We start from the raw sequence: 22,301 nt of genomic DNA, 5'->3' as shown, positions 1-22,301 counted from the left end.
TAGTTAGCTGTTTTTATGTACCTTAGTAGTGGGTTTAAGTATAAATTCATTACCCTGAACAATGCACCAAGATATCTGGTGCAAAGTGGTATTGATGGTTGCAGTTCAAAAGTTCAAAAAAACCCAGTTAACTTCCAGATCAAAAACTGCCTTCACTGCTTTGAGCTCAAAAGACATTGTGTTCAACAGTTAACATTTCTTTGACAAAATTAGAGAAAGCAAGTGTAAGAGTTAAAAGTTGCCTTTAACTATATGAATAGCTACCCCATGTGTTGATTTTTTTTAAACCCTATATTGTCACTGGCATTAGATGTGGACACGAGCTGCAGAAATCTTCAGGTTAAAAGAAGAGGCGACTCAGACATTCAATTGAGAAAAATTAACACGAAAAAAAGTTTAATATTAAACTACAGAGACAGTGGTTATAGTACAGAATGTCTTAAGCGAAAGATACACCAATCAGTTACTTACAAAGGAATGAACCATCTGCTTTCTTAACATTATAATTCTCATATGCAAGTTCATACATGAAGATGGTAAGATTTACCATTCTGGAAAAAATAAGGTGTGTATATCATCTGCTAGATGTGCTCACTGTATGCTCCATTATTTTTATGCAAGGCCCGGGTGACTGGAAGTGCAGTTGTCAGGCATTTTAATTAACTGGACAGCCATTTGTTTCTGCACGACAAGGCATCGTTACACTGGAGCAATCAGGAGAAAACAGGAAACAGCCAAGCACTCTGCACTGCAACACGCCACCTTAACAGCTAACCAGCATTACTCAACTGCTACACAACTGCGCCTAGTGCACAAAAATACATAAGAGAAGAGATTAGAATTGAGTCTGATAAAACAATCCTCTCAAAAGAAAAAAAAAAAAGTCAACTGTCATCCGAAAAAAGTTCTCTATGAATTTGGATGTGAAGATACTTCAATTCAAAGCATAAAGCATTTGCAACGAAGTTTAATTTGATGCTCTGCAGAATTTTAAGAAATGAAGCCAAAATTGAGAACACTTTTCTTGACAGAGTTAGCTACTCAGCATAATGGCTGCAGTTTCCTCAGTATGAAACTTGAGGCAGCAAGTTACCAGTGTGTATTATTTCAAATAAAAAGTCAGCACTATATAAACAAAAATGAAATTTTACCTCAAATATCCAAGCCAATAATGAAATCGGTAGTCGATCACTTCACTAAATTACAAGAAATTTGAATAACAGCAACAAAATGGCACATAAAATGTAAAATCTGCCATTTGAGGCGCAACTTAAACAAGTAAAAAAAAAAAGTTAGACAAATGTTACAAAATAACCTTTTCAATAGCTGGTTGCTTGTACCAAGGGTCTCTCCAATGGACCGAAGACTCAAGTCATCTTCTCCCAGAGGCGTCCTTTACGTAGATCTCTCATTTGTCTGATGCATCTAGGTTTGAAGAGAGAAAAGTTCAGTCGAAGTTTTCATAACACATACCTCATGTGGATGACTTCGGACATACTTCTAGTAGCTTCAGATGCCCTGGTCTAGGTTTCATTAAGTTTTAAGCATGACTGTGGTGTTCCACCTCCCCCCATGGTCCAATTCAAAGACCAAATTAAACTGAATGGTTAGATATTAACAGTACTATTTATTTATTTATCACTTTAATATATTAGAGTTGTTGTAGAGATCAGGCTGTTAGTCAAAGCACTTAACTTGAATTCAGCCTGAGTAAGAATAAGTTAACATAATGTTACAGAAAACTAATACTTTATATAAACTTAACTATTTAGTCTGCAATTGACATTCAAAACAATGTGGGAAAACATCACTACATCCAATACAGCAACTTAATGTTAGAGCTAAAGGCCCTTTCCTTTTTAATAAAAAACAGGACCAAACAGTTTGAGGGGTTAAAGACACACTATCCTTTCCCCACCCAATGCATCCTCAAAAGCTTTGTGGAATGGAGGAAAACCTGGTTTTCATCAATCTTCGTGCATTTGCTGCTTCTAGAAAGACGGTTACCTCCAGTCAGAACATCCATCCCTGTGCCACTTTTCCAGTACCAAAGGATAGTGCATCTTTAACATTTTAAAGACAAACCTGCTCCAATACACGCCCACAGAAACTGGTCCCTGGAGGATCAGCCAAATCAGTTAAAATCTGCAATACTGGTCAATATTCTTTTAGCAAACAGGAGACCGCAGCTTTAAAGGGGAAAATGCAGATGTTGGATAAATACAGTAAGAAATAGTCATTTTCATTTATAGGTCTCATACAGTATTTTATTAAAAGCAAGCCATTAATCTAAAACACCCACAAAAACGTGTCTTTTGAAGGAAGTCCTTTAGTACTTACATCCCTAACCAAATAAATGAAAAGCACGGTTCCCCATTAGGATTCATTTGGTTCAGTTTGTTAATACTCTAAACTACCCAACAACCCACTTAAATGCTAAAACGAATTTAACATGCGGACAGTGCTGTTCCCTAGCTACCTTACCATTTTTCTAAGACGATACAGCTCCTTCCTCTTCTGGAGACTTAGGGGGGCTCTTAGACCTCGACCTGGAGTTAGATTCTCTCTTCGAGACAGGTGGAGGGCTCCTAGACCTTGACCGGGATCGTGACCTTGACCGGGATCTGGAGACGGAGGACGACTTCGATTTGGATCTCCGGGCAGACCTGGACTTGGAGGTGGAGCGCGACCTGGAGCGCGTGCGGGACCTCGACTTGGATCTGCTGTAGCGGGACCGGCTGCGGGACCTTGAGCGGCTCCTGCTCCTGGACCGGCTGCGGCGGCGTCTTCGGGGGCTGCGGTTTTCGAAACACTTGCTTAGGCGCGCTCCCTTCCCGCCCACCTGGGCGAGTGGTGGAGGCCTGCACAGCGGTTACGCCTAGCGGCGGAGGGCCCTGCGCGCCCCTGGGGATCCCACGTGGCTCCGGCTGCTTTCGCGCCTATCTGAACCCCCCTGCCCCCCTTCCCAGGGGCCCAGCTTCCTCTCCCATCCCGCAGAAGCTTCGCTGGTCACCTCCCCCCCACTTGTTCAGAGGCCACTGGGCATCCCCTCCCATCTTTATTTGTCCCCCATGGCTTTAAGGGAGCGTGCAGCCTCCCTACAATGCTGCAATCCACCCCCCCCCCTTTTAGCTAGGAACCTCACTCCTTCCCCTCTTTATTCGCCCCCCACGTGTAGTTAACCCGTCCCCTCTGGCTTTAAGGGGGCGTGTGTCCTCCCTACAAGGCCCAGACCCCACCAGGCGCTGACCTGCGGCTGCGGCGCCCGTATCCGCTGCTGTAGCGGCGCGGCGGGGGCCCGCGCCGACTGTGGTGCGAGTCGGGCGGGCGGCCGTAGCGGGCCATCTGCACGCGCAGCTCCCGGCCGTCCAGCACGGCGCCGTCCATAGCGTCCATGGCGTCCTCGGCGTCGCGCTTGTCGTGGAAACGCACGAAGGCGAAGCCGCGGCTCTCCTTGGTGTAGCGGTCGCGGGGGATGTAGACGTCACCCACACGGCCGTACTTCTCGAAGACGCGGCGCAGCGTGTCCGGGGACGTGCGGTAGGTCAGGTTGTCCACCTTCAGGGACGTCATGCCCTCCACGTCGGGGGGCGGCCGCCCGTAACTCATGGCGGGCAGGGGCCCCCGCGGGGCTCGACTCGGCTCAGCTCGGGGAAAGGCTCAGGCTAGCAGATCAGGCCGGAGAGGCGGAAAGCGACCGGTCGTAGGAAGGAGAAACAGAACTGGGGACCTCCTCTGAAGACGGCTGACGAGGAAATGAGCGAGGTGCTGCCCGCGCCCTTCGACTTAACGCCACAAAATGGCCGCCCGCCCGCGACCCGGAAGCGAACCGCTGGGCCCGCGCGCGCCCCCGATACTTTTTTTGGGGGAAGCTCGCTTTTTTTTTTCCTTTTTAAATCTTCGAGCTTCCCGCTCAGTGGCCACCGAGGAAAAGCTGCGGCACAATTAATATTTCAGCCGCGGCGCAAAGAGGCCGTTGGGTTGGGGGGAGGGAGGAGGAGGAGGCCTCGCCGTGACCCGGAAGGGCTTGTCCGAGGCGGGGAAATTTTGAATGAAATGCGTGCCAAAAAATTATTATCAGCCCCCCAGATTGAATAAAGCCGCGAGGCGGGGTCGGAGCTGTTGGTGGGGAAGGGAAATAAAATGGACACGTCGGGCCGGGGTTAGGGAAGGGAGCGATCGCGATTCAAAATGGCGGCTGAGCAACTGGGGCGGGTGGGTGCGGCGGGGTCGGCTGACTGATCGGCTGCTGGGGCTGTATCGAGGTGGAGGAGGGGGCGGGTTGGTTTCCTCCTCTCGCCACGTGTTGGGGCCTCCCACCTGCCACATGAGGCGAGTTTGCAACGTCCCCGCCTCACTGCTGCATGTGCCCTTCGCGGCCCCAGGGTCATGTAAGATGCTTGGCTCCCCTCCGTGCGCTCACCTGACCACAGGGCTCGTGTAACGGCAGGGGGTGCACGTGTCCCAGCACCCCCACCTCCCGGCGAGGGCTGCCGTGTGTGGGCAAAACTCCCCGTGGGAGCGTGGAAGCTCCGCAGAAAACGGGCACAAAAGGTCTTGGAGGAACGTCCTGCCTGGAAAGTGCTGTGGGAGGAGGAGACCTCCTCATGCACCTGCAGAACTGGTTGTGCAACGCGGACTCCCCCTGCATGTGCCCACCCTGCCGCCAGGCTGGAGCTTCCCCTGGTTTCTGGATGGGGTGGGTGGCCCTTAGGGCTGTGCAAAATTTCGCGGGCTGTTCCATTTGGACTCATTTTGAGCCCAAAATGGCAAATTTGAAACAAAGCGAAGGGCTTCGAAACAGCCTCGAAAGGCAATGAGAGCAGTCAAAATGTTTCGAGATTCAAAGCTGAAGCTGAGCTTGCCTGCAGGGAAATGGAAAGTAAGGACAGGGAGGTGGGTGAGCAGGGAAGGACAGCTCTGATGCTGACTGTGACTATTTTGTTGCCTAAGGTGCTGCTGGTGCTACTGTGCTGCTGAGTTATTACCTGTTGTCATTTAAAGGGGTGGATTGGACTGAGGCTAAAGAGGAGGAGGACGCCTCCTACCATGTTGTGTAGAGGTCCCAGCGCCAGCGACGGCACGCCTTAACGCGCACACGGTGTCACCCATATCACGAGTTTTGCTTGTCAGCAGCCTGAGGTGCAGTTTCTCAGAAACCCCTGCACCTATCTCCTTGAAAACTGGCAGGCTTCATGGCCTCAGGAGGGGCTACCATCCTTGCTGTTCGCATCCAAATCATCAAAAAATGACAAAGTTATAGGCAGTTTCGTGCTTCCCCATTATAGCGTACGGGAGAAATGTGGAAGCAGTGAAACAGTTTTGACAAAATGAAACGGAACGGTGCTTCTGAAACAAAATGAAACTTGAAATGAAACGCTGTCCCATCGAAACGGTGAAACAGAAGTCGAAATAAAACAGTGCTGTTTTGCTCGGCCCTGGTGGCCAGTCATTGGGAAAGCCCTTGTACCTGGGCGGGAGGGGGGGTGTTCCTCAGGCTGACAGCAAGGGCTGCGTGAAACAGCGCTGTTTTGTTTCGACTTGCCTTTCAACAGAACAGCGTTTTGTTTCAAATTTCATTTAGATTCCAAACCGCTGTTCCGTTTGGTGAAAACAGTTTCGCTGTTTTGAGGCTGTTTTGATGTTTCGTCCCTAGGCTATAATGGGGAGCCTCAAAACAGTCTATAACTTTGCCATTTCTGGCCTGATTTGGATGAGACTTGCAGGTATGGTAGCCCCTTCTGAGGGCATAGAGCCTGCCAAGTTTCAAAGAGATAGGTGCAGGGGTTTCAGGGAAACTGTACCTTGAAGTCTTGAAAACAAAAAGCTCATGTCACATGTATGACAGGGTGAAAGCTGCAGGCTTGCTAGCCCCTGCTGAGGCAACGAAGCCTGCCAGCTTTCAAAGAGGAGTTTAGGGGAAAGTGCACCTCAAGCTGCAGACAAGCAAAACTCGTGTGTGCGCGTGCACGCACAGCACGGTGAAAACTGCAACCCCTGCTGCAGCCACAAAGCCTGCCAGCTGTCAAGGAGATTGGTGCAGGGAGAGTCTGGGTTCTGGGGCCCTGCACTTCTAGCTGCTGACAGACAAAACTTGTGACATGGGTGGGTGGCACGGTGTGTGCATTAAGGTGGACACCAAGGCAGAAAGCAGGGCAGGTCAAACAGTGCTGCCTTTTATTCAGTTTTTCCATCCCTCCCCCAGAGCACTGGGATTGGAAGAGACCCCAGGAAAGGATGACCATCACTGGCCAGCTACACAGTCAGTAACGAGAGTATTCCTCCCCCTTTCTTCCCCCTCCCTGGCCTTACTTTAGTTTCTGTTTCTCAAAACATTTCAACTTGCCTCATTTCGTTTCAAGGCTGTTTCAAAGCTCTGTTTCATTTTGATTTTGCTGTTTCGAGCTCGAGGTGGCATCGAAGTGAAACTACTGGCGAAATTTTGCACAGCCCCAGACAGCATGTCTGCAATTCAGCAAGGTTGTATGGTGCTGTAAAGTAAAATTTCTATCCATTTTATTTCATATTCTCATTGCCCCAGTACTATGAAGTGGCCATACCAGTTGTAGTGAGTAGCTCCCACCAATGGCAGGAGTTGATTGGTCGTTGTCAGACTTCTTAGACTCAAGGCAGCCCTTAGAAAATGCCATCTCTTAGCTTTTACTTGCTTTTTGACTGTGGGAAAAATAGTAGAGTGATTTTCTGTTGCAAGAACTTGGATCATCCCAGTCAAAACATTTGTGACCCATGGATTTGTGTTTGAAATCTCTGGTTTATCCTGTGTATCATGTGTAGAGATGTTTGGCCCAACTAAGTGCGAATATTATATGGCATCTTGTGACATCCTTAAAAGGATCTCGCTGGCACCCCAGGGTGCTGTAGCACCTTTGCTGGTGTAGATTGTCACTTGGAATTTTTACTTCACATTTAACTCTGTTCAATAGAGAAACACTGGGAAGTTTGGCCGCATTGTTTTCTTAATGATACCAGCCACACAATAATCATAATACCTAGCTCTTACACAAAGCATTCAAGAGGTGTATGACTGTGTCCTTGATAACACTACTTTGTTTAAATAAACGTAAAATAAGCTGAAAAGGACAAGAGACTGCTTTTCTAGAGATCTCAAATTTTAAGTGTAATGGCGGTGTGAATGTGAGATTTTGAATGTGGTTAGTGAAATTTTAATTGTTCTTATTGCAATATTTTGTTAAGTAAATACTTTGTGTAAGAGTGGAAAGCATGTGTAATGAGGTAATTTTGGCATAAAATAGGAATATGACTATGTCATGCAACAGTAATCTAAAGGAAGGAAATGTGTTGCTTCTTGTTGTTTCTTGTTTTATTGCTTTTTGCTATGTGTTTCACAGAGCAGCAGCATGATTATAAATGTCCTACTGAATCACATTGTAAAAATCCTCCGTATCGGGAAAGAGATTAAAATCTGTTTTAAAATGAATCCATCAAAACAGCTGAGGGAGTCTCCCTGCCATCTCACTTAGAAATCTAATATAAGTGTTAATTATATGGAAGAGGGGTTGAGGATTGTCTTTCCTTAGTCCAGTAACCAAGGCAATGATCCTTCCATCTGCTCCATGTGAGCAGTACTTTGAAGCCAATACAAATCAGTAGTCACAGGAGTATGTAGTCCCATTGGCTTCCCTATGTAACAATGAAGTTTGAAAAATAAAATCTTGGACAATTTTGCAAACAAATAGTTTGGAAATCTTTGAAGTACTGAATAAGTCATAACAGCTTTTGGGCTGTTTTTGGAGTAGTAGATTCTGGGTAGGCCCCATTTGGCAGGAAACACATAAAATACTGGTGACACTGAAATTATTGAGTTTTGTAATTTCCTTAAATTAGACCTGAATTTCTTTCCTGCTGTCTTTGTACTATGGTTAGCACACTGAGATCCCAATCATAATGGCATGCTCCTGTAATACAAACACTTTTAAGTGCAATAAAAAGAAGTAGTAAAACAAGTAATGCAGGCTGCTTTACTTTCTTTTTCTGCTTTGCTTGCTTTTTTGATAAGGATTTTCTGCCCTTACAGGTTACTTCTGTTTCAAAATGTTTACAAAACTTAATAACGATATCAGTATATTTAATTGCTAATAATTAGTGTATGTTGGAGGCATTAGGAAGCTATATGTTGAATGATTGCAGAGGCAACCATTTTATTTCCTCTCTGGAGTAAATTAGTGAGTGACAGGAACTGAAACAGAAAGGGAGTGTGTGCCTGTGTCAGTAGCGATGAACTAGCTCCTTTTCTTCCGTTTGTATGGAGGGGACACACTAAGCATTGTCATTTTTTACTTCTGAATTATTTTTGCATGTTAGAAAGCAGAAGCCAAGACAGTGTTCTTATGAGATTTTGGAGAGATTTGGTTTCTTGGCAGATGTGTTATTGCCTGGTGGTTACTGAATACTTTTTGTGGAAATGGCAAACAGATTATTAATATTGAACATCCGCCATGTTTAAGGAGAAGTGCTGAAACTGCATTTCCCATAATGCACATAGGTTTTCTTATAGCCTGGATCAGCTGACCTGGATTGTGACACCGTCTTTATTTCCTGTTCAGCATGAATGGAAATGACTTGTACATACCAGTATCTTTTCTTTCCTTAGTCAGGTGATTTAATGACTTTTGACCAAAATCTGATTCAGAGCAATGGCCAAAAAGTGAGCTGACGTACTGGCTCGAGTGGTGGAAAACTACTTCTTTCGGGGGGAAGCAATGTCACGAAGTAGTATACTACAGTCTGCTCTATTATCTTCATATTGAAGGTAGAGAGAATCTTAATTTTCTTAGCAGTTCTTTAGTCTATTGTTTATAGTGTTCTTTATGGCTATAAGTTTTATTTAATATTAAGTGCAGTGTACTAGAGCTCTTAATTTTTTGATGAATACTTCTGACCACTTAGCAATTGGCTTGAAATAACATTTTTTCTGGGTTTCTTCATGGCTTTGTTTTCTCAGCAGAACTTAAAAGAGACCTTTAAAAGAAAACTAGAGCTTTTCCAGGCAGTAGCTGACGTCTGAAGAAAAGAGAAAATGTCCTCTGAATCGAAAAAGCTTTTTAACATAATTATTTTAGGAGTGGCTTTTATGTTTATGTTCACTGCCTTCCAAACATGTGGAAATGTTGCGGTAAGTTCAACTATCAATATATAACCTGTATCACTACCCCAACATTTCTCCTTTCTTCCTAGCACCCCAGTTCTATGGGTTGTTTTGCTAAAAGGTTTCACAGCGTGTGAGAGAGACTATATTATACAGTGCCTACATAGGTACTTAGTACAAAGAACACATTACTACATGTAATGTGTTTCTTGTAGTGATTAAAGTAGTGAATTGGTCCCATTATGAAAGAGCGCATGGCTATTTATGACTGTATCCTATTAAATGGCTTCACTTTGAACTTCAGAATAATAGCTGCTTTGGCACTTGTCTGTCCAGAGGTTTGGTTAAACTGAAACTTAACATGTTTCTGGGATTCTTACGTAAATCCCTTCAAAGCATCCCCACAAGATGCTGTTGTTCTTAACCATAGTCCCTATTTTCTCTTATTTTAATTAGTCATACCTAGGCTTGCATTCTTTTCAAATTGGACGTTGCAAGTATTTGTATATAGTATCTTACAAGTAGCCTGCCACAACTGATAGAATTGCTAAGTCGCCTTGCTTCTCAGTAAATAATTTTCTGCCATTGTATCTCTTTTCCCTAATGCAAGATTGGAAGTAAAACTAATGAGCATACCAGTGCAAGAAGATTGTGCTTTTACTACAACACTTATTATAATCCTTTTGTTACCATGTTTGGGTTCAGATCCTCAAAGTTGCCTTAGGAGCCTAACTGTCATTGTTTTAAATTGATTTCAGTGACAGGGAGGCACCTAAACATTTTTCAGGCTATGGGCCTTAGATTCTTTCTTTTCCTACAACTTTTTTTGGTAGATTTAAGAAGGTTTCTTTACATTACATAGTTAATTGCAGAAGGTTGATCAGGGACTTGGGGAATAAGGGTTTAATTCCTAATTCTGCAGATGTCTGTGCACCTTTTATGCCTCTATGCCTTGATTTCCATTTTGTAAATGGAGCTAGACAACCTTCTCTGTTAAAGAAGTTTTGTAGGGCTTAATTAATAATTTGTGAAATGCTTTGAGGTTTGGAGTGTAGAGGAAAGGAACTGCTGAGCCACAAAGTATTAATTATTGTTTCAGACATAGCTCCTCCCTTCCAAGCGTCTGTTACACTTAATGGTAGCAAGTGTTTTGAAGTGAAGGAATCAAGATTTAGTTGTCATGATTCAAATTACAGTTGCCTGGTGTCCAAACTCTCACACACACAAGGCAGCAGAGGGAGGACATAGGAAGGCAGTGTCTGGTTTTAGTATAGCTTGTGTTTTTTTTCTGCTGTACTTATTCAGATGGACAAGGAGTGTAATACCAGAATTTGTCCCCATGCTAGGTTAAATGTACACATTACAGTGAGCGATTGAATTTTGCAGGGTCACACTTTTACATATTTTTCTTTATTAGTTTCATTACATTAGCTAACTAATCAATGCGGTTTACAAAGACAGCCTTGCTGCTACATTTGAAGCTGAGGAAGTATGAGCAAGAGAGAAAGCGAGCGTAACAAGAGTAGGGAATGGGAGGCAAAATTCTGATGCCCTGGTTTTGACCCTGCTTCTAAGTCTGACCAAGCTTTGATTCAGGTTTCCAAACTATGTAGTGGGTATAATATTAACCTTCATGTGGGTTTTATTAAGTTTAATATATCAATACACACAGCTTTTAGTTTCTTGATAGCACTTACTAATAATTAGTTCTAACTCTGATCTGTGTGTCAGGAATTTTCATATTTATCATATGTCATATTATCATATTTTCTATATTAATTTTTCTCTATATTGTAATTTTTTCCACACAGCAAACAGTTATCACAAATTTAAACAGCACAGATTTTCATGGCAGTGGCTATACCAGGTAATTTACTTATTATTTACTTTAAGAGAGCCAATTCTCTTTATCAGATTTCATGAATACTCTAGTGATTATATTGTTCTGCTGTATTTGTTCTTTAAAACACATTTAAGGAAAGTTTTATTGCTGTTATACTTTAAATGCCTTCATTTACTCTTAGATTTCCTTACTATTTCATTGAGTCACATGTGTGGAAATTTAGGGGGAAATGCCATTACTTAATTGCATGCTTTGATTTTAACCCAGGCTGTGAAGACAATGTAAACATTGCTGAAAACGAAGCAGCTCAGTAAGGCTAGGGTTCTACCAACCTTTGTGCCTGTGTGCTTCCATGTGCCCATACAGAGCACAGGGTCTGCCTGTGTCGATCACTTTACAGGGGGGAATTTCATTCAAGAGATGCTTAGAAAGAACAGTCAGAAAAACAGGAGGAAAATTAAGACTGCAGAGCTGTGGAAACCAGTTCTTTCTACTGCATTCCCCTAGGAGCCAAAGTCCCAGTCATGATCAGGGACCTACTTGCAAGGGACTGTGCAATCACATAAGAAGCTTGTTTACTACCATAATGCATTACAATATAATTTAAGACAAAGAACAAAGTTAGCAGGAACAAAAATAGGTAGTAGACAGTCCTGAATGAGAAGTTTTAAAATTAAGCGAGGAATCAGAAATTGGTGAGGAAGGGTGGGGACAAAAAAAGGCAAAACTAGTTTTAAGATGAGGCTTCATAAATTTATGGTCAAAGTTGCATGATGTACTTGAATGTGATCTCAGGGAACTGGACACTCTTTCCCAGGAGGTCCCTACAGAGTAATGTTTCTTTGTTAAAATAAGGTGAAACATATTAACGTAACTAACAAGAAAGGGAAAGGTGGCTAGATTAGAAAGCTTATGCATTTACCTTTCCTAGGGGTGTATTTCACTCCAATAGTTTGGAATCATTTGAAAGTCTTTGTTGAAAAATAATCAGTTACACTTAGCAGCACCTCAAATTTAATTTTAAATTCCAACTCATCTTTATTGTTTCTTTTTGTAGCATGGCCATTATTTATGGAGTGTTTTCTGCATCAAATCTCATTTCACCTTCAGTGGTTGCTATAGTAGGACCGCAAATCTCCATGTTTGTTAGTGGTATATTTTATAGGTAAGTAATACTTTTTTAAATCAATAATATCTGCTTCGTGTTCAGCAAATGCTTTTCTGTTTGGTTCTCCAGCTTCAAAAGTACTGCATTTTGCATGAAACGGTACTGGCCAGGCAGAACACAATATAGTTTCAAAGGTGTCACTTGCAAGCAGTCCCTCCCACCAGAAACTGAGCTTGCTATTTCCATAGCACTGTCAGGGTTGGCTGACCTTGGAGTAAAGAACTAACCACTAGTCTCAGTTTAATGATTCCATTAAAGAAGTATCAGTATATCTTTAGCATAATCAATTGTTTTGCCTCTTAAACTTTGGATTATTTTCAAAACTAGCTTAGAGGATAGTTAGCGGCATCTGTAATTTTTAAAGAGCATAATACACTGGATATTGTCCATATCTAGTATGTATATAATAAACTGACCTGTTATATTTTAGTGCATACATTGCAGTTTTTATCCAGCCTTTCACGTGGGCCTTCTACACTGCTTCTGTTTTCATTGGGATAGCAGCTGCTGGTAAGTATTGTAGTTATTCTGTATCTGCTTGCTTTTCTTTACTACATTCATATATATCTCTCAGATGCTCAACAAGAAGTAAAAGTAACTTTTTGCTTGAATTTCAGTACTTTGGACTGCACAGGGAAGTTGCCTAACAATAAATTCAGATGAAAACACCATTGGAAGAAATAGTGGAGTATTCTGGGCACTTCTACAGTTCAGGTAATTTTCCTTGGTTAAATTGATCCATTTGTTCATGCTCATTCTTGTTGTTTGTATAGTGAGCATGCAAGGGACGTTTTATTCTGAGAAAGTACTTCAGTGATGCTCACAGGCTATGAAACAGAAGGAAGAGCTGGAGATGACATTTCTGTTAGTGCTGTGCAATTCTTAATAATAAACAGAAGTTAAATACTGCAGGCCTCTCCTTCTGGTGTGCTAACATCCCCACTGTTTGGTATAGAAACATAAGCCTTGAGGCATATGCCTGTTAGGAGAGAAGCCAAAATATCTCATGTCCAGAATATATATTGGTGATCATTGTAGACTGCAGTGAGCAGCAGATTCAGGGATTAGAAAAGCACCATTTTGTCGTAGTTTCCAGAAGCACAACTGATGCTATTTCAGCATGAGTAAAATGTATTGTCTGCTGTGAAGGAAACTTTTTTATTCTAGGGCTGTAGTGAATCACTGTTCAGAATCACTAGATGTTCAGGAACTTATCTTTAGACACTCAGAATTTCCCAGGGTGATCACCAACCAGTCCAGCATTGTTCAAACAGGCCTCAAGCAACAAGAATGGCCCCTTGGAAGAAGCACTGCAAGACTGATCTCTGCAGCTTTGGGTCAGCTGCTCTTTCACCTCTCCAGCCCCCAAATGTTGCAGAGGGTAACCCATAACCTGAGTTTGCCGCCTCTGTACTCCTTATGCTATCTTGGATCCTTGCAACAAATAGAGTAGCCTCATGAAAGGGAATCCTCAATTTAATGTTAAATTATTGCTGTAGGGTTAGCAGTGAGACAGTATGAGGAAAGGTTCCCCCTAGCCCTTTTTCACAGCTGTGCCTTATACTTTGTATTTATAATTTATTTGTATTTTATTCTTTGTAAATGTTACATTATCCTAATAAATACCAAATTCCTGTGTTCCCTTTTCTGATGTCCGCAGCTTGTTTTTTGGAAATCTCTATATATACTTGGCTTGGCAAGGAAAAACCCATATATCAGGTTTGTATGATTTATTTTGATGTTTCTTATACACTGTAAAAATAGCTACTTCTCTGTAGGGAGCATTCAGAAACATAGAAAATGGCATGCAATCTCTGTAACTTAGTTGATATATTCCTTATTTATTTTAAGAGGGTATTTTGGTTTTAGTAGGTACACCCCCATAATACAGGATCTGATTTTTTTTTTTGCCGCTGTTCCTTTTGGCTGTTGCTTTTTGGAGTTTATCTAAACAGGAAAATTGTTCAGGATAGCTACTGATGAATAAGTTATTTTGCAATAAGTATTCAGGAATATTTCCACACTCGAATATGCTTATCCTAGAATAAACGTGTTGACATAGAGGAGTTTTGTGAAAATTATTCTGTTTAATATCCATACCTTGTCTTATTCCAGCTTAACTACCCCATACAGATAAGCCCTCAGTCTCACTGAAGTTTGTTTTCTGTTGGAATTTTAATTTTTATTGTGTCTGTTACATTCTATATTTTACTATATATCAAATTCCTTAAATACAGGATTTAGAGCAGAGTGTGCATGTTACTCGGAGGTGAAAGTGGCAGCTAGTAGAACCTGGGCCTCACAACACAGGCCACTAACACTTGACTTACTGTAAAATGGAGGGAAGGGCTTTGTACGTGGTGGTTGTAAGCCACACATTCACTTAATTATATTGAGATTAGAATAAAATCTGGATTTTAATGTAGTCACCTAAGTAACTGGCATAATCTAGAACTTTAAATGGAGCTAATGGTTGTACTTGTGTAAGAAGTTCATTTATAGTAGACTATCAAATACCTAATGGAATAATTTCCATGTAAAATCCTGTACATTGGATAGAATATACAGTCTTATTAACCAAGGAGGATATGGGGCAAGGTTGTCTGAGAGTGTTTGTTTGTTTTTGCTAAACAGCACAAGGAGTCGAGAGTGAAATGTTGACTATTAAATGACCATTATCAAGCTGCCAGGGTAACACCCTGTTGAGAGACACAGGTGCAGACCGTGCTGGGTAGAGAGCTATTTTAGGTTTTTGTCAGGCTGGATTAATAGTACAGCAAAAGTCAACCTTTGAATGGGTTCAACCCCCTTTTTTTTTTAAAGTAAAAGCTTAAAACTGGGTGAAAGCACTGGGGAACACTAGATTTGAAGTACTAGAAGTTGTATGCATCTTATATTAAAATAACCCTGCAAATCTTCCCAGAATACAACTCTATAGTGGAACTCGCATTAAAGATTTCCTTAATTTTTAAGTGGTGTAAAAGTCCTCGATCCTATATTGAAACTATTGCTCCACTTCATTATAAGGTTAATGGCATTATAACAATATTTCACCGCACTTGTAAATTGGTTCCTCTTTCTCTTTCCTTCCTAGATCTTAATTCAGGATCCTACAAGAATAGTTTACACATGTAGGTTTACATATACGTAATACAATTTTTTTTTTTTTAAGCTTACACCCCTACATTCTTGTTTTGGGTTCTTTCACAGTTTTTTAAGGAATTTATAGCATTTATTTCTGTTCCCCTTTGAGCCCCTAGAAAGTTCATTACAAGTGCATAGGCAGTATCTCTAGGATTGAGCTGTAGGAGTTCAAAGGTTAGTCAGTTTCTCAATCACAAACCAGTATTAGCTACTTCTCAGCAGTTTTTCTGCCTGATTGGGCTTGGTGAATGGCAGACGGGCTTCTGCAGCAACAACTTCACTGTGCCAAACAAATTGTTTACTCTAGAGCCAGTGGTTCTCAGCCTTTTCAGACTCCAGGCACCCTTCGTAAGACTCAAGGCACCCCTTGAAAAATGCCAGCTCTTAGTTTTCACTCTTTTTTTTTTTAGTGCAGAAAAACAACAGAGCAATTTTTCTGTTGCACAGAATTCAGAAAGACCACTGTCGGTCAGAACATTTTTAACACTGTCAATGCCTATTCAAGATCTATGGGTTTATCTTATGAATCATGTTTGCACATCTAACAGTGCTGACATTTTGTAGCACCCATGGAAGGGTGTCAAGGGACTCTGCTTGAGAATAACTACTCCAGAAGGAATATGGACCAGCAGGCACCTTCTATACTCTGATGCTGTGACAAAAAAAAAAAAATGTAAATGCAGTTATGGGTATTGTGATTGCCCTTGGGCCCCTAAGTGCATAAAACGTATTCTTTGCAATGCAGTAACATGCACAGCATATAATACATAGGAGATATCCTTCCTTAGCACTGCTTAGGCCTCAGCTGGAGTGTCCAGTGCTAAGCATGACATTTTAAGAAGGATATAGAGAAACTGGAGATAATCCAAATGTGAGTGACAGCTAATAAAGCAGTTGGAGTGTAAAGAAAAGTTGAGAGAACTAGATGTATTTAGTTTAGAGAAGAGATTAAGGGTGGAATATGATAGCAACATTAAAAAATATTGGAAAGGCTGCCAGAAAGAAGAGGGAAAATAATTATTCTCCTTTGCTTCAGAGGCAGGGCAGAAAACAATGTTTTAAACTACAGTAAAACAAATGTGGATTACATTTCAGGAAAAAAACTTCCGAACAGTAGGACGATGGAATAAATTGTTAGTTAAGAATCCGACACTGGCTAACAGGTTGGACTAGGCAACCCATGAGGAGCCTTTCAATCCTATGATTCCCTCCAGATATGCATTGTATCATTTGACAAACTGTAAGATTTCAGCAGCTGAAAGCCTTTAGATTTTACAGCTGTTTATGGTGTCATATGGTGTAACAATAGTATCCTGGGGTCTTGAAAGGAAGCTGTTTTAGAAGTCTGAACAGCACTGGTAGAATGGGATGTAGTCTCCAATCCTTCTGAGTTTGAAATAGGATGTTTTGCATGCAGTACTGAATAGTGCTACAATAGCTGCACTTGCCCTTCGCTATAGAGGGACTATAACAGGAGTTAATAAAAATAAGTGGAAGTGACATTCTCTGACATGCCCAACACTCTGTATGTATAACAGCACTAAAGCAGGCATTTGTTAGCCATTTGGACATTTTGTCCCACGTGCACAGTAAGTTAGGCAGCACCAAATTATATGCTAGGCATTACGTGCATCTTGTCTTAAAGTGTTCTGTGTTTTAACATGGGAAAGTCATAGCTAGGTAGAAATAGTTTATTAGACAATAAACTAGACAATTATTATTAGACAACATTATTTATTTATAAATAATATTATTAATAAATAATATATAATAAATAATAATATTTATGGTCTAATAATAATTAGACAATATTATTAGACAATAAACTATGTTTGTTAGGACAAACATAGTTGTGATATCTTTTTGTTTTTCCACAGAGGGTGACCGCAGAACTGTCTTCATCGCTCTAACTGTTATCAGTCTTGTGGGCACTGTTCTGTTTTTTCTGATTCGGAAACCTGAGGAGTCAAATACTCATGGGGAGGAAGATTCCACTAATGAAAACCTTGGGGATGCATTGTAAGTGCTTAAAACAATAACACACTACCATTCAGCCAGACTTGTGTTCTTAATCCTTTGTGGAAAGCTTCTTGCTCGCTTATCTCTCTGACCCCAAAGCATGTAAGTTTTGAACACGGTATTAAGCCTTAAGGATATTTTTAAGAGTCCCTACCATCTCATAAGAAGTGAGGATTACATCACTTGGTTTCTTTACAGGCAGTTGCCTTGAGAGTAGGATAGGGTACAAGTTGTGTTTTTCCATTGAAGAGTATTAGAAGAAGTCACTGACCTCCTCCTTCCATTGTTAAGCATATATTTGTCCATGATAGTCTCTCTTTTTTATTTTTTTTGCCGCCTCAGACCAGCTGTGTTAGGTTCAGTGGTCGTGTCTACACAAGAAGCTGACTGAGCAGTTGTTACTGTGCAGCCATTTCGTTCTTGTATAAATAAGGACTAAATGACTGCACAGTAACCGGAGTTACTGCTCAGTCACACTGAGGAACAGCTTTTTATGATGCTGGCTGCACAGTAGCCCATGACTACTACGCAGTAGCACTGGAGTGGGAGGATGTGATATTACTGCATGATGTGATGCTACTGCACAGTCAGAGTCTTGTGTATATGTGGCCAGTGACTCCAAACCTTAGCTGTTGCTCTCTGATCATGGAAGAGATTGGGGAATAGAAGCAATGCAGGAGATGCAGCAGATTTGAAAACGGGTTGAAGTGGCATGTTTACTTTGTCCTTTGTAAGAACACATTTAATCAACTTCTGTGGCTGCAATAATTATCCTGCAAGAGAGAACTGACCGCCTTACCAGCACAGAATTTTTTTTTAAGTCGGCTTGTTCCTAGCAGAATTTGTATCTGGTGGTCAAGTTAACATGTTTATCCACACCTCTTCCCTGAATTAAAGAGGACAATAGAGTGATTGTTTATTTGTAGCTAACTGGGGTTGGGAGCTAGTTTGTAATTTTAGTTTGTTGCTAGAGGCAGGGCAGCAAATTTTTATTACTTTAGTGGCTTCTTTTTAGGTGGGATTTGGAAAAATCGGCCATAAAAAAATCAACTACAGTGTAGACAGATTATCTGTCCAACAGTTTAAAAAGATTTCATGCTATTGCAATAGCAAGGGCTGTTTCACATACCGGACCAATTTCTTATCCTATAAAGATCTCTTAAGCCAGGGATGTCAAACATATGACCTGTGGGCTGGATTCAGACTCCAGAACCATTCCATCCAGACTGCTAGTAGTCCAGCAGGCTACTGGAAGTTGCAGGGCACAGCCTGCTGCAGAATTTGGGGACCCTGGACCCTGATGGACATGGCTGTGGATGGTAGCACTTCAGACCCACATTGCCCTAACACAGCCTGATGTGGCTGCATGCCTTTGGACCCATGTTGCCATGTGAACACGGCTCTGCTGCTGCCCAAATATTGCTCTGCTCTTCCCTGGCAGTGGACACACAGCAGTTGCTGGTATCCACCCCCAGATCTGGCCTGGGAGGAGCCTTTGGGGTTTGGATCTGGTCTGGGGCCCAGGGTGAGTTTCACACCCCTGTCTTAAGCTCTCATTTAATTTAGCTGCTGATTGTTAGCAAATTACTTAGATGTCATACATATTATAAACGCATGGGTAAATGGAAACACTAAAGTAGTCGTGAAATGGTATTTTCAGATACAGATATGCTGTTAATAATCGGCATAAGAAAGACCAAAGCAAATATAGTGAGGAAATCAAATCCAGTAAAAAAAAATAAAAATCCCAGAGACAAGTAGGTTACTTTTCCATATAATATGTGTGTAAGTAAGCAAATACCTTATAGCTAATGGTTTAGGTTCACAAAAAAAAATTGTTAGACATTAATGCGTTCTAGCTAATAATAACCAGTAAGAAAATATACAAAAACTGAAAATAGAATTAGCTTCAATGCTGAGGCAGGTTTATCTCTGGTTTATCTTTCTGATTTTAAAATGCATTTATCCAGGTCTTCCCAAAGCAAAATGACGAGAGCAGTGGATGCATTTAGTAAGTATTATTCCACTTCAGAACCACTTCTGAAAATATTAAAACAGACTAATGATTCTGTTCATATACATGCACACTTGCAAATCACTTTAATTAGCAGTTCAAAAAAGGATGAAACTTTGAGAATGCGAGGCAACAGACTTGCAGCCTTTCCTCCCTCTACACAATTTTAATATTGTCTTGGCTATATCTTTACTAGGAACACTATTGGTGTAATAGTAAATGTGTGTTATGGAGGATTGTAGCTCTGCTAGTTGCCACAGTAAAATCAACTTCTATCCCAGCCTTCCAAGAGCAAAAACTGCCATATCAATTAAAGGGCAGTTTTACTGGTATAACTGCATCTTTTCCAACCCTTGTTGTCTCTACTGCACACAAGCCTTGGGAAGCTTCAGTTTCTTTACTTATTCTCCTAAACAACCCTCGCAGTTTCCCTGTTGGTTACTAATACGATAGTAAGACCCAGTATCTTCATGTCCCAGATCAGTCTGAGCGTCTGTAGTGTTTGTCTCCTTTGAAGTATCATGACCTGAGGCAAAGAGTATGTGATATGAAAGCTTGAATTTCTCAGGATTCAAGAGAAAGAGCAAAGAAAGTGCAGTAAGCATTTTCACACTTACTGTGCTTGAAGAGGTCCACATGCTGAGTTAGAACATAGCAGCTAGTGCTATAAATTCACACCTTACTCCACAATTACGTTATCATGTAGACAGTTCTCCCTAATGGCATAACGAGAGGAACAAGTCGGTACAAGGTATGCTTGGGAGTGAATTTGCTGCATGTTAACTGTTTTGTAATAACTACCTATGTGCATGCTTTTCCTTTTGCAGAAGGCATGAGGTAATTTATACTGCTTTCACTACATTCACATTGCATTTATAGTCTAGCTAAATCCCTATCTTATTACTACTTAATAGTATAGTGCTTACAAAAATAGAGCCCTCTTTGGTTATGTCTTTCTTTAAAAAAAATAAAGGACTTCTGTATGGAGATAGAGCATAGAGTTGTTAGTGTGTTATATATTAATTTACTACACAGTGACATCTTCATGTAGACAAACTCGGGGATCCAAAAGTTGAAACCTGGTGTAAGAAAATGATGCAAAGTAGCATCCATGGAGGGAATTGTGTTAGTCAATTTGGCAACTGAATTCTAAAGTCATTGTAGTAGATTGTTGCTCTTGCATATTTCTTTTCCTCTTCTGTACCTCCGTCTTTCCTCCTCTTTTTTTTTTTCCTTTCCTTTATTGCTTATTATTTGTGATAGGCAAATTTGTGATTCCCCCCCACACGCGCGCACACACACACACTTGTAATTGTAACACAAAAAGACAATCTTGGAGAGAGGGGCCATTAGTAGGAGTGAAAGTTAAAAGGAATAACCACTTCAGGGAAGTAAAAATGTTTCTTATTGAAGAAACAACATGAGTAAGTAAAAGTTGCTTTTAAACTAAAGGTCAACATGTGAAAAAAATCAATTAATAAATGTGTGCCACTCATTAGTGCTTTTAGCCTAGCAAACATTTAGAAATTTTCAATCCAGAATGTATTCAGTCTTTTAAAATAAAAACATTGTAAAATGAAGATTAGAAAATAAAGTCTAAAAACAATCTTATCTTTAATATTGTTAGTGATTTTCTACTTTTTTTCCAGAGAGATCTATGAAGCTTTGCCTCACCAAAGAGATTCTACTTCTTAGTATTACAACAGCCTATACAGGTAATGAAGTAAAAAACCACAATCATTAAATTGTCAGCCAATTTTATTGGACTTTAATTGCCTGCCCCTTGATAGTGGATTCTTGTGTTTTAGTATCCTAGTAGTATATTTGGGTATATAATATTTTTGTACTCTGTTTCCGGAAAAAGTCTTCTGTAGGATTTTTTGTGGTGAGGAGAGGTCTAAACCCTGTGAACACCATTGGGTTTAATAAGAGTGGTTGGAGTTGGTTCCGGGTCAACCAGTTTGTACTTGCACATGTTTTATGAATCTGATTATTATACAGTTTCTCTCCATGCTGGGCAGGTTGAATCCTGCTAGAAAGAAATTAAATTGCAGTGAATTTTAATAACTAATTAAACACCTGTAGGTGATGAGGCCTCTAATACTGCCTGCAATGAGCTGGTAATGAGGTGTAGGAGATTGCTGTTGGAATCCTTGTCTTAATGTCCTGTTTGCATTAGGAAAATGTTGTAAGATTTCCCTACTGTTGTAGTCACTGAATTAATTTTATTGATGTTTGCAGTTCTAGAAGTGCTATATGTTTAAGCAGCACTGTTTAAACTTGCTCTGAGTAAAGTTAGGGCAGGATTTGAATTGGGGAATAAAAAAAATGGGGCTGTCTCCATAAGCCAAGTTCTGCCAAGCTGAGATTCCAATACCCACAAAAACCGTACCCACAGTAGATTATGCAGATGTTCAATGTGTGACCATGCATGCTTTGATCAGTATGTCAGACTTGGTTCCCCTTACTGGGGCTCAGATGCCTCCTGGACAAAGCTGAGGTAAGGCCTAGGAATCATGGGTATATGTGGTCCGTAGCTCTCATAGGTACAAAGAAAACCTTGAAAATGTGAATTTAGTATAAATTCTTGGATTGGAGTGTTATTGTAGCCACTTGTACCAAAGTAATTCAAACCTGAAGTGCAGGGCTGGTTTCTGAGCGAGATCCAAAGTGTGGAACCATGGCACTTCAGAGGTCTACTTAAGTTGCAGTAAGACAAAGCAATTTCGCAGCTTGGTCACAGCATGAAGTGCTGATTTTTTTTTTTTGTGTTTTGCAGGCATTTCCTGGTGTCCCCGTCCTTCACCACTGATTGGTGGAGGGGCATAGGCATTGTATTTAACTTAAAAGATGTGCTGAGACACTTTCACTTTACTGACTGGCACCTTCACTCTGTGTACATTACTAGCAGACAGTGGGCATGCTTTTATGCATGCCTAAACTTAATGCACATTTGCCTAATGCACATTAAGGCAATTTAGGCACA

At 41.1% G+C, this 22,301-nt stretch overlaps 2 protein-coding genes across 5 annotated transcripts in view; one reads left to right on the top strand and one right to left on the bottom strand.

The window, feature by feature from the left end:
* Nucleotides 1-369: 369 nt before the first annotated feature.
* SRSF2 (serine and arginine rich splicing factor 2) lies at nt 370-3,806 on the bottom strand. Of its 2 annotated transcripts, XR_016443728.1 has the most exons (4): nt 3,251-3,806; nt 2,485-2,795; nt 1,316-1,425; nt 370-805 (listed from the first exon to the last, which is right to left on the bottom strand). XR_016443728.1 is itself a non-coding variant. In XM_090059068.1 (3 exons), exons 1-2 carry the CDS (start codon nt 3,607-3,609, stop codon nt 2,492-2,494), a joined length of 663 nt encoding a protein of 220 aa, XP_089915194.1. In that variant the 5' UTR covers nt 3,610-3,806; the 3' UTR covers nt 370-1,425; nt 2,485-2,491. The 2 variants fall into 2 exon arrangements, 1 of the variants encoding a protein (XP_089915194.1); XM_090059068.1 differs by having other exon boundaries at nt 370-1,425.
* Nucleotides 3,807-5,779: 1,973 nt separating this feature from the next.
* Nucleotides 5,780-22,301, top strand: part of MFSD11 (major facilitator superfamily domain containing 11) — a 33,863-nt gene continuing 17,341 nt past the window's right edge. The window contains exons 1-10 of one of the 3 annotated variants that reach the window (XM_090060247.1): nt 5,780-8,636; nt 8,987-9,154; nt 10,939-10,994; nt 12,028-12,135; nt 12,569-12,648; nt 12,756-12,852; nt 13,799-13,857; nt 17,160-17,301; nt 19,272-19,312; nt 20,965-21,030. In XM_090060247.1, the coding sequence (XP_089916373.1) occupies nt 9,059-9,154; nt 10,939-10,994; nt 12,028-12,135; nt 12,569-12,648; nt 12,756-12,852; nt 13,799-13,857; nt 17,160-17,301; nt 19,272-19,312; nt 20,965-21,030 (745 nt within the window). In that variant the 5' untranslated portion in view covers nt 5,780-8,636; nt 8,987-9,058. Of the gene's footprint in view, nt 8,792-8,983; nt 9,155-10,938; nt 10,995-12,027; nt 12,136-12,568; nt 12,649-12,755; nt 12,853-13,798; nt 13,858-17,159; nt 17,302-19,271; nt 19,313-20,964; nt 21,031-22,301 lie in introns of all 3 variants that reach the window. The other 2 variants (XM_090060246.1, XM_090060245.1) reach the window with 2 other exon arrangements.

This window comes from Crocodylus siamensis, chromosome 8 (assembly GCF_052110815.1).
Source record: "Crocodylus siamensis isolate JL-2025a chromosome 8, ASM5211081v1, whole genome shotgun sequence".
NCBI classification, from domain to species: domain Eukaryota; kingdom Metazoa; phylum Chordata; order Crocodylia; family Crocodylidae; genus Crocodylus; species Crocodylus siamensis.
Note: the sequence above shows the minus strand (reverse complement) of the source record. Positions and strands in the feature narration are given on the sequence as shown.